Source organism: Saccopteryx bilineata, chromosome 3 (assembly GCF_036850765.1).
Source record: "Saccopteryx bilineata isolate mSacBil1 chromosome 3, mSacBil1_pri_phased_curated, whole genome shotgun sequence".
NCBI lineage: Eukaryota > Metazoa > Chordata > Mammalia > Chiroptera > Emballonuridae > Saccopteryx > Saccopteryx bilineata.
Genome location: NC_089492.1, coordinates 57,419,339 through 57,431,661, shown reverse-complemented (window position 1 = coordinate 57,431,661; position 12,323 = coordinate 57,419,339). Strand labels below are relative to the sequence as shown.

Genomic DNA, 12,323 nt, shown 5'->3' with positions numbered 1-12,323 from the left:
CAATTCACAATTCACGTTAGCATACTGAAGGCTCTGAGAGTCCTGCTGGGTAGGTATCCACTTCATTTTTTGTAGCCCGGTGCTGTTTCCACACATATTTTATCATGGAACCTTGTTTTTTTTAAGATATTTATTTTTCCACAGACCCCTTTCAATATCATTTGGAAACTGTGTGTGTCAGGGGTGAAGCGAGTGCTGTACTATGACCTGCCCGTCAGGACTGGCGACCCACCCATGAAGCCAGCCCTGCGGCTCACTGAGTATCTATACTCACTAGGATTAGTCACTTCTCACGCAAGTGTCGCATAAGTATATTTCCTTAAGTTTCTTTAATTTAAACAAATATATTTATTTAATTACATTGTTATAATTCTTGCGATGATTATCTAATTACATCTGAACCATATGGCATATGTATTTAGTACAATTGGTTCACCTACACATAGGTGCATATGCAAGTTCAGGCTACATATTTACTGATAGATAGATACCATATCACTAGATAATGAGGCAATTACTGGCTATGTAAGTAAGAACAAAACAATTTTACAATTACAAATATTTTGTAGTTTTGAGAATATGGCAAATGTGAGGGATTTTTCTTCTGTTAAGATGCACTAACAAGTATTAAATATTATAGCTCTCTGCTCATTGTGCAATCATTTCTTTCCTTAATGATGGCGATATGGTGACTAAATAGGAAATTAGCCCTTCTGCAGTAAGCGACACAGAGGGAAAGCAAACACAATGAAAACACTTTCCTGATGACTTAAACACACAGACACACAGTAAACACTCAACCATCTTGGCATGTATGGAGTGATTTTTTAGGCATATTATGCAGTACATGTTATTCTGATGTAATACTAGTCACTGTTTACATGGCCTGAATTAACCTGATGGGCCTTTTCCTTGAATTGTTCACTACTCTGAGCATCAACAAGATTTTTTTTGTAAATGAAAAAAAATAAAAAGACTTAATTTTTTTTTAATGGAAAGCTCTTTTTAGGTACTATATTTAATAATGCGTCTTTGGTCTAAGGCCTTCCCCTGAAAATTTCTGCATGCAGTCTTTGACATTTTTTTCTTAACGTTACTTTAGACAATAGGTAGTCTGAATGTCCATTCCTGCTGTGGAAGGCTGCATCAATGTTGACACCGAGAAAAGTAACAAGAGGATTCTTTGGAGGGGCTTGAACTTTTGGGTACACCTTACTATACACTCAGCATGGAGATTTCAGTCTCATAGTACCTCAATTTCCATGGTTTGCCGTATTTTTTACAGATGTTGGTTGTGTCCTTTCTGAATAAAGAGTCTGTGGGATAGTCATCCATTTCGCCAGCCCACCCTCTTCGAGTCGTCACACACATGCAGCACTGTTCTTACTGTACTTTTCATGTAGTTTTCCTACATTATTGGGAGGGAAAATGAATTGTGCTGTGAGCAATGTTGTAGGCTGATATGATGATCCCAGGCTGAGTTTCATGTCACCATGTGTGACGAGCCAGTCTGCCTGATGTACTGGTCAGCTGAGGGAGCTGCACAGAGTGGTGGAACTCAGAAAGACCCTGCATGGCTGGGAGGAACAAGGAACTCATTCTGACTTATAAACTGAATAAGCATGACACCCAGGTTGCAGAATAAGGGCACATATGCATCCTTAAGACCCTGTTTTGACAAAGTGACCTTTTCTCCAGAGGGACATTTCAGCATTTTCTTTCTCCAGTCGGTTTCACCTTTCACCATTTGTTCTATTAGCCTCTTCCTCCCAGCAAGAGTAGGAGGGAGGTTCATACCCAAAAAGAAATGCCTCAGGGTTAATTCTTGATTCTTTGTGACTTCCACTGATATGCCTCATTTTTAAGCCAATTAAAAGATTATTAGGCAATGGCCATATGAAAGTATGAAAAAAATTAGGGCAAAATTATATTCATTTATGATGGAGTCTAAAATTTCTAAGAGAGATTATTTTTATCCAGTTCATTAGGGAGGACAATTCATCACCAACTTCTTTAAAAATCAAGATGAGTTCTATGGTTACTTTGAAAATATATTGATATTAATGTGGTTTTATATGACTTCAGAAAGGTATTTTAGATATCCTTTGTGCTTCCATATCCATTTTCATCAACCAGCTTTGATTTCTTTGTGCAAATATCTAGACTAAGGCTCTTTGAGAATACAAAAAATAAAAAATAAAAAATAAACATATAATCAATAGAAGAACTCCAACACTGAATTACTTACAAAGTGAGCTCCACATGTATTTCCTACTAGGACAATGATGGCATCTGTGCCACTTGATCTTTTTATTTGGATGATGAGAAAAGCCACCAAGTTAGGCCTTAGAGATAGACAAAGAAAAAAATGTCATCATAGGTTGTTTTAGATTTTATAAAAGAGATAGAGGAAGCTCAGTCTTACATAAGTCACCTTACAAACAGTGGTGGCAGAGTCCTTAGATAAGGGAGTCAAGAGTAGTTAGTAATGAGTGTTGATTCGCATGGAAGTTAACCTGCAAACTCATGGAGCATCTTGTCAATAGGAATCAACACCATGTGTATCAGTCTCTTAACTCTGCTCTTATTTGTTTCGCCAACAGAGCTACAGTGAACCTGTTGATGTTAAGACCTCTCAACCTCCTCAGCTGATCAATTCAAAGCCGTCAGTGTTCCAGGGGCCCAGCCAGACCCACTCGGCTCTGTACTTAAGTTCCCACTATCACCAACAACCGGGAATGAATCCTCACTTAACTGCCATGCACCCCAGTCTCCCCAGGAGCATAGCCCCCAAGCCGAACAACCAAATGCCAGTGACTGTCTCCATAGCAAACATGGCCGTGTCCCCCCCGCCTCCCCTCCAGATCAGTCCACCTCTTCACCAGCATCTCAGCATGCAGCAGCACCAGCCGCTCACCATGCAGCAGCCCCTTGGCAACCAGCTCCCCATGCAGGTTCAGTCTGCCTTACATTCTCCCACCATGCAGCAGGTATGTGCTCACTGTGGGACTCCTCTTCAGACATCCTTGGGAGTCGGTCCATCCAGTGAAGGAGAATGATATGTGTTTCCCGTTCTTCTATTTAAATGGAGAGAGAATTGAAGATATTTAATAAATATCTGCTTCCTGAAAAATGTAATTTGTGGGTGGAGAGTTTAGGCAGCATTACACAACCACAACTGAGAGCTGCTTCTTTTCAGGAAATCACTGGTGTCCTTCTAGTGGGCTCTATTTGCTTCACCTTTCTAATCACCCTTGTTTTCTGCTTGAGTAAAGTACATTTGTTATTTTCAGGTGCCAACTGTGACTAAAATCTCTTTGAGATTGAGAACTCTATAAATTTCTTTTTAAGTATTGTTTAGATATGAGATATCGGGATTGGTAAAAACTGTCCAGTCCAATAAATGCTGCAAAATGGAACTGGGACCACTATTTCTGGTCAGAAGTATCAATGGTTACAACCTTAACGGTCCTAAGAAATGAAGATTTTTATCCAGAGTTTCATTTTACAATGGATACCTTGCTTCTGCATTCATTAAAGAACAAAGGGGGTTTGGAAACCTCCCTTCCCACTCTCCAATTATTGAAACCATTTGTGTGCAACCTTAGCTCAACTTTTCTTTGAAACTCAGTTTTCCTTTTGGATTTCAGTTTTATTTTAAAATTTGAAAATGAGAAGCAACTGGTCAAACTAAACTGAGCATAAAAGATTTTAAAATCCTAAAGACTTGTTTCTTTAAAAAAGTAGATCAATGTAAAACCTACAAATAATGTCAAATTTTCTCACTTTTATAGTCCAATTATTTTATTGTTTCCAGAGCTATAATTAAATAATACAAGCATAACCTTCCTATAGGATTGATATCTAGGCCTCTGTGGAATTGAGTCTATGGTTGAACTAGGGTGGGTTGGCGAGGTAGCAGAATAAATAGCCTCAAATTCATTTCTGTTATTATAGTTATAGACAGGTTTTCTGAGAGCTGACAACAGTACACCTTAATACTATATTACCTTAGTTATACTTAATTTCAGAAATTTAGGGACAATTAGCATGATCTTCACTTCACAAGTAAGGAAACTCAGGCTTGGGAGAATTGAGCAATGTGCTCTTAAGTCATAGCTGGAATTCACCCTGGTCCATGGATTCCTAAATGCTAGACCTGCTGCCTCTCAGTCTTAATCATTCCTGTAAACTACTACTAATTTTATATTAGAAAATCTGTGTCTCATAGGAATTTAGAGAGTCTGTAACCTAATTAGTTCTAAGATTAACAGGGTATGAAGAGTATAACGGAGGTCTTTGCTGGTCTCTAAACCAAGAATATCAATAAAGCTCTGACAATTTAGCTACATTCAAAAAACTAGCTGTTGCCTCACTAGGGAAGAAGAGTCAGGGAAAGCCGACTTCCACCATCTTGCCTTGGCCACAGCAGTCTTTGTGATCAACAAGTGATGCTCAGTAGGGTCAAATTTCCACTTTTTCCATCAGACATCACTCACAATAAAAGGAGTACTTTTAGGTGCCCTCACATTTCAATGAACCATTAGTGTTTGTATGAAGAATTAATAGTCTGAGTGATACAACCTTCGCTGTACAGGTTGACTCCTGCCTAAAGCAGTTTGCCTCTGGCTCAGGCCTATTTTCTCTCTCAGTGCTATAATGTCGGGCTCTTTCTTATGGGAGGAAAGGAATGGAAGTCACTGTTGAGGATAGAGCTCTGTCCAGAAAGGACACCTTTTCTCTAATTATCCCATCAAAGATGGTTCCTTTTTAATACAAACCCCTTCGATGAGCCATCATAACCCTGAATAGTTGTCAATATTTCAGAATTAGATAAGGCCACGTGGGAAAACTCAAGAGATCTATCTTTCCATGGAGAATCTGCCTTGAATAGGAAAAAAATAGAACAAGTTACCTTGGCGAGGTTATTCATCAATCTTTAAGTCAGTTCTACTAGTGTATCTCAAAGAGTGTTCTTACCAAGATGGTAGGACTTGATTTCGATTTACATTAATAATAGAAGACCAAAAAAAAAAAAAAGGCAAGAACCCAACATGGAGACTGAAAGACTGCAGTAACTAAAATCACTTTTGACAATGCCTTGACCATGGTAGATAGTCAATGAAATAATGTTGAGTGAACAAATGAGAGAATTTTTTTAAATAAATAGTAGAACTGTTTAAATATTAGATGAAAATTTAGGGTTATTTGTAGAATCTTAATTCCCTAGAAGTTTTTAAAACTTTTATCATTCAAAAAATATTAAACCCTTAACATGTGCCAAACACTGTCTAAGCTTGGAAATGAATTGGTCAATAAGAACAGATAATGAGACCTCTGCCCCCATGGAGCTCACATAAGATAAACAGTGAAATTATTAATGTCTCATGGAAAAAAATTAAAACAGGAAAACAAAGTGCAAGGGTGCATACAGGGATAGCTGTGTCTTTAACTGTAACAAATATGTAAGGCCCTAACAAGGGCTGGCAAAGGCACCTGAAGAGTAAGAAGAGGAGGCAGCCTTTAGTACTGGAAGATGGGACAGGTGAGGGGAATGCCAGGAGAGCAGCAGTGAAGAAAAGAGGCTCCGGACTGGGAGGACGAGGCTGGGGAGGAGTGTGGCTGGTCCAGGACACAGAAAGGAGGCCAGTGGGGAGCCCGGTGAATAAAGGGAGAGTGATGGGAGATGAATCACATTCATGGGAAGGTAATTGGAGTACAATTCTCCATGTTAAAGGACTGGCAGCCTCAACAAATCAGTAATCCTAAAATCAGGATCAAAGAGTACATCACCTCTAATGTGACTCAACTAATTACAAACATGACAGGGTGTAGGGGTCAATGTCGAAGTCGTCAAAGCTCCTCCTTAGCCTGTGGTACCAAAGCCAGGTTGTGAATGAAATCACACCTGTCTGAGATATCATCTAAACCCCCTTTATCCTGAAGATGCTTGCTCTCTGGGTGGAGGGGCCATGATCACATATTCAAACACCAGACAATAAGAAAAAGTTAATGGCTACTGTATTTTTTAAATTAGTTTCATATTTCAGTATTACTTTAACTATTTTATTATCCTTTTGAAAATGAATGTGTCAACCCTGGCTAGTTGGCTCAGCGGTAGAGCATTGGCCTGTCATGTGTATGTCCTGGGTTCAATTTTTAGTCAGGGTACACAGAAGCGCCCATCTGCTTCTCTACCCTTCCACCTCTCACTTCTCTCTCTTTCTCTCCCCTCCTCCTACAGCCATGGCTCGATTGGAGCAAGTTGGCCTCAGGAGCTGAGGATAGCTCCGTGTCCTCCGCCTCAGTCTTTCAGAAGCACTCCTTGCTGAGCAAAGGAGCAATACCCCAGATGGGCAGAGCATCGCCCCCTAGTGGGCTTTCCGGGTGGATCCCAGTTGGGGAACATGCAAGAATCTTACTCTCTGCATCCCCTCCTCTCGCTGAATAAAAAAAGAAAAGAAAAAAAAAAGAAAATGAATGTATCCTATAAAAATGATTGTATATCCCATCAGGAATAATAGTTTCATTTTTTTCTAGAATAATATTTTATATACTAAACCTGCAGACGAGCTTTTTTTGGTTCAGTTTTTTTTCCTTTTTGTCTGTTCACTATATTGTCGAATGAGGTCAAGGGAAAAAAAATCATTAATATCTGTCAACTTCCTTTATAACCTTAAGAAAATAATCTTTGTATGATATCACACGGACAGATTTTCAATTTCCTTGTGTAATAAACAGCTTCTTTAGGATTTGGGTGTAATTTAAAGGTTTAAAAAAAAACATTGAGATTGATGAATAAATCAGTTGTAAGACAAAAACATTGATGCCTGTTGAAAATACCTCTCCAGACAGGCAGGAAATGAAATTAGTTCCCAGTAAAGTGTGGATATGAGGATCACTGTTTGGTTGGGCTGCCGGCTTTTCAGGACTTGCTATGGTGGCGCAACAAAACTGCTAGGGCTACAGAAATCTAATTAAAGAGCAAATGTCCCTTCTGACATCAAATTAATCTTTATCATGTTTCCTATTTTTATTTCAATCTGGCACCAGAAAATGAAATTTAAAATTCCAGGCATGCTACAAAACAGTTGGTGGTTTTTCTCTTGAGCATTAAAATGCAAAATATTCAGTCTTGTTTAATTAGACTGCGAAGCCAACATTTTTCAAAAATTTAGATCATCACTGTTGTTTCATATTTACATCAATAATAAAAATGGACTTAGCTCTAGGTTTGACCTCAGCATCACTGTTTATAACATTCAGAGAGTGTTTCATTTTCTAAATTGAAAGCAAGTAAAATGATGTTACTTTCAGGTTTTGTCTCTATTTTTCTTGGCCCTTTGTTGTTTTAAGATTAGTGATCTTAAATGTAAGCGTTGAAGTTAGCTGAATTTTAAATCTTTGAACTTCGAAGATAGCACATAATTTTGGTTTTATAAACTGAAAGTACCCACTTAATCTTAAACTGATAGCTTAAAAATTAATGTTCACCTGATATTCTCTGTCCAACCTTGAGGAACTATTTTATTGGATGGAAAAAAAGCAACAGTGGTTTCTGTTGTTGATTGGGTGGGATTGGGTATAGGTGGTTTGGTTTGTACTTACTTATTTATTGCTTTTTCATATGTTTTCATACTTTAAACTAACTCGAGGCATTTTTCAACGACTCTGTTTTTGAGCATTGTTTACTTTTAGGTTAAATTTTGTCAATTTTGCAAAAATATAATATGGAGAATTATACATTAAAAAGATAGGAAAGCCTGGCATTTACACTTATACTCCCTGTGCCTCTCCAACAATAACTTTGAATAGTCTGTAATAAACTTTACTTATTGGAAAGCATGACTTACTGAGCCACTACAGTGGCCTACTCCCTGACAATATCCAGTAAGCAAGGCAGACAGTCTCAAGTCCTTATGGCCAATCTTTAAGACAGGGGCTAAAATGAAAGTCAATACGAGACACCTCACTCCAGGAATGCTTTCCTGCTATTTGTCCTGCATCACACTGGACACTAAATGAAAGGGTCAAGAAAGCTGGACAATAAGCTCCATAGAGACAGTATTATAAGACCATGTGGTAATGAATAGACTTCCCTGAAGCTAGTGGGTTCTTTGCATGACAGATAGACCATGGTCTGGAGAAACAGAGGAAATCAGCTTAGAAAAGACCACAGAACCAAACATCCAGTTAACACCTCTCACTTTTCACCTTGCTATTTTGTAAAATGTTTATGGCTTGAGCTGCAAGTGGTGTCTACACAAACAAACATATTTCCCATAAACCAGTTGTTAATTTAGGAAACATTCTATTCCTTTGAGTCCATGTGGGGTCAAATAACCAGGCTGGCTGAATACTTTTCAATGATTTGTTTCTAATTATTCAAAGTTTTGTGTTTTATCCACAGCTTTGGTGGGAGTTAGTGCAGACATTGGTTTGAAGTCTTTGTCATTTGTGTGGAAAATAAATTAGTATCTTAAAGCCAAGACCGAGAATTGAGAACATTAATAATAGGTGTCTTTGCATAAAAGGTGACACTGAATGCCCAAGGAACATTCATACATAAATAAAAGTCCAAGGAAATATCCTTAATTAAAAATCAATCCTCTGATCATTCTGCTGAGGGTTTTAAAGAAAAGAAAAAAAAGTAAAATCTCAACAATATTATGCCTTTAAAAGCTCCCTGAATGTAAATGGAGAATGGTTCATGTTTAAATATCTTGATTTTTCAGTTGTTAAAAACCATGTATAAAATCGGCTACAGAAAGAGACAACCACAAGATTAATTAAGTTGCCTTTTTGGTCATTTTCAGTAAAGCTTGCTTATGCTGCTCTTAAATTCACTAGATAAGCTAAAAATAAATCACAGTTTATAATGCTTTTTGTTTACCAGATATCCATATATACTTCCTAGATTCTGTTCTTGAATTTTTAATAGCTTTGCAAGGATTCAACATCAACACTTCATGTTACCAGTATATTAACAGAATCTTCCTGAAGTCTGGTTATTATTTGCCAGTTAATAACCTTTTCAATTAAAAATTATTTACTCTGTATTATGCTTTTCCTTCTCTGTGCTTTCCAATGGCAGGTTGTTTTGAATCGTCTTCCCTATATTGTCCAACAACTGTTAAAAAGGCTTTGGTTGAAATTTTTTAGCTGAGAAAAAAGTACCAATAAAAGAAGAAGCAGATGGTCCCTTTGTGACTGAATGAAGAAAAAGGGTTTTGAGAACAATATGTGAATAGGTGTAGTCTAATAAAACACTCAGCCACCTGCTGCCTGAATCCTTCAAAAAAGATTCTGTTGCATATTCTGCAGAATTAACTATTAATGTATCCTTAAGTTTGATAGAAAACAAACTTTGAGGGGTTTAGGTCCTTTCCCTTTGTTTAGACGGAATTGGTTTCTCTATGTTTTAACTTGTTTTTTAATTCAGTTTATCTGCCCAAGAGTATAATAAAAGATTTTCTAACAAAGGGTTAAATGAAGGAAAGGTAAGAAGAATGGGGCTGTAGACACTTCTTTTCTACCTTTGTTTTAAGTTTTCTGCACCTATTCCCATAAGCTTGCTCTTGCAGAGACGCAAGCAAGAAGGCAGAAATGTGTTTGTAAACAATGGATAAATATTTAGGTGCATTTCTTCTTTAAAAAGCACTTTGATGCTTATTTGTGAACTATTTTCCCTTTCAGGGATTTACTCTTCCACCCGACTATCAGACTATAATCAATCCTACATCTACTGCTGCACAAGTGGTCACCCAAGCAATGGAGTATGTGCGTTCTGGGTGCAGAAATCCTCCCGCCCAGCCGGTGGACTGGAATAACGACTACTGCAGTAGTGGGTAAGCGTCCCGTCATCGCCACCCGGTGGTAGACAGCTCTCATAGCATGCTAATCGTGCTTGGCTCCCTAATCTCTGGAAAGATCCGTCTGTTCTTGCTGCTTTCTAAAAGATTATATGGAATGGTTCCACGTTCGTGAAAGCAGAAGATGCCCTCAAGAAATTTTTAAATAGTTTTATAGCCGTTCAGAGAATAAATGCCTTTAGATCCCTGCTCTCTTTAGATGTAGGTTAACTAGTAATGAACTTTCCCAGGGCAGAACTTCCTCATTCTTCAAGCTGTAGCAGATTTACATAGTCACCTGTAGCTTCTATGTTCACCAAGACATTCTTTGTCTGTTTTCTCTTCACACAGGGGCATGCAGAGGGACAAAGCACTGTACCTTACCTGAAAGTCTGAACACCTCTTCTTTCCACTGAGGAATTCAGGGAAGTCTTTTCACCATGGATTGCTTTGTACAGTCAAGGCAGTTCACCATTTTATTAGAAGATACGAGTTGCTAAGCACTTAGGACCATTTGAGCTTGTGGGTCACCCACTCTGGAAGAAATAGTCATGCTTCTTTATTATTTTTTTAATCCTTTATGGACATTGTTTTTCTTCTTCCCTGAGGGAAATTTGGACCATTCAGATTTTATGTTGGTTTTTGCTGTGAAGTGCTGCGCTATAGTAACTGCCTTAGCAACTGTAGATGTCTTGGATAAAAGTCCTGGATTTTCCATTGGTTTTCATAATGGGTGTTTATATGAAACTACTAAAGACTTTTTAAATGGCTTGATGTAGCAGTCATAGCAAGTTTGTAAATAGCATCTATGTCACACTCTCCTAGAGTATAAAATGTGAATGTTTTTGTAGCTAAATTGTAATTTGAAACTGGCTCATTCCAGTTTATTGATTTCACAATAGGGGTTAAATTGGCAAACATTCATATTTTTACTTCATTTTTAAAACAACTAATAGTTCTATATTTTCAAAATATTTGAAAAAAAAGTATTCCCAAATAATTTTAATTTAAAAACAAATTGGCTTTGTCTCATTGATCAGACAAAAAGAAACTAGTATTAAGGGACGCGCAAACACATTTATTTTGTACTAAAGAAAAATTGCTTTTTGTATCACTTTTTGTGTAATGTTTAGTAAATGTCATTTAAGTCCTTTTATGTATAAAACTGCCAAATGCTTACTTGGTATTTTATTAGATGCAGAAACAGATTGGAAACAGCTAAATTATAACCTTTACATATGGCTCTGTATTATTGTTTCTTCATACTGTGTCTGTATTTAATCTTTTTTTATGAAACTTGTTGCGCCTATTTATGAAATAATAAATATAGGTGTTTGTAAGTAAATTTGTTAGTATTTGAAAGAGGTTTCTTTAATGTTTTAACTTTTGCTGGCAAAAAAAAAAATTCACGCTTGGTGTGAATACTTTATTATTTAGTTTTTACAGTGACATAAATAAAGCCAAATTTACTTTTCATTTAGCAGCAAATTAAAGTAACTAATCCTTATTTTTACATTACGTTGGTTGATGCAGATGAAAAACTATAATATTTAAGAACTTTCTTTCTTCATACAGTATAACAGAGAAATTGCCCTCAAAGTCACACAAGCTCCAAGACTAAACACAGTTCTTGACCTGAAAAAGGGTTGCTTCTTGGTTCTCAGCTGGCTTTAGTCAATTCTGTAAACTCCCTTCCTCAAAAAAAAAAAAAAAGAAAGAAAAAAGTAATGATGATAAAAATTAAAGTCAAACCAAGTGAAGTGTCTCAAGCTGCATGCTTTTCACAAAATCCAGAGAACGTTTAGGAATTGAACCAGGGGTAGGAGGAAGGGAAGGGGAAGCATATGATCAAGAATCCATCTAAAGATGAAAGGTGAGTAACCAGACTGCGAAAAAGAAAGGGAAAGCGCCCAAATTTGAAAGCTGTTGATAGAAATTGAGATTCCTTCTGTCTTTTGTGCCTCTACAAGCTACTTCTCTTTCAAGAATTCCTGGGTCTTCCAAGAGAATTCTGAAGGTACTGGAGATTTGCTAGGGAACCAAAAGCATTGAGAATATGGCTGAAGGTTTGCATAGCTTTTCTATCAGAAAGAACTAGCAAATTACTCCCTTACAGGAAATTGTATTTTTAAAAGCTAGTCTGGTTGGAAATCAAGAGAATGGCTGATATCTCTTTCGTGAACTGTGTGAAATAAACTTAGCAATTTACTAAATACAAATATATGCATTGTGTAATCCAGTCAGAATTAAAAAGACAAAAGGTATGCTTGCTTTGGAATGATTTTAGGTATTGTACAACCTTGAATCACTTGAGCATGTAATAACTAATAAATAATGCAGATCCAATGTGATTATTAAAATGACTGTAGCTGAGAGCTCTAATTTTCTTGTCTTGAAAACTGTATAAGAACTCATGTGATTAAGTTCACAGTTTATTGTTTATCTGTTTAGTATTTCAAAAATATACCAGCA

The 12,323-nt window shown here is 37.0% G+C and overlaps 1 protein-coding gene across 2 annotated transcripts in view; it reads left to right on the top strand.

The window, feature by feature from the left end:
* Nucleotides 1-11,114, top strand: part of TOX (thymocyte selection associated high mobility group box) — a 322,056-nt gene extending 310,942 nt beyond the window's left edge. For both annotated transcript variants that reach the window (XM_066266180.1, XM_066266181.1), the window contains exons 7-9: nt 2,604-2,990; nt 9,697-9,848; nt 10,203-11,114. In XM_066266180.1, coding sequence (XP_066122277.1) covers nt 2,604-2,990; nt 9,697-9,848; nt 10,203-10,239 — 576 coding nt within the window. In that variant the 3' untranslated portion in view covers nt 10,240-11,114. The remainder of the gene's footprint in view (nt 1-2,603; nt 2,991-9,696; nt 9,849-10,202) is intronic.
* Nucleotides 11,115-12,323: the final 1,209 nt, after the last annotated feature.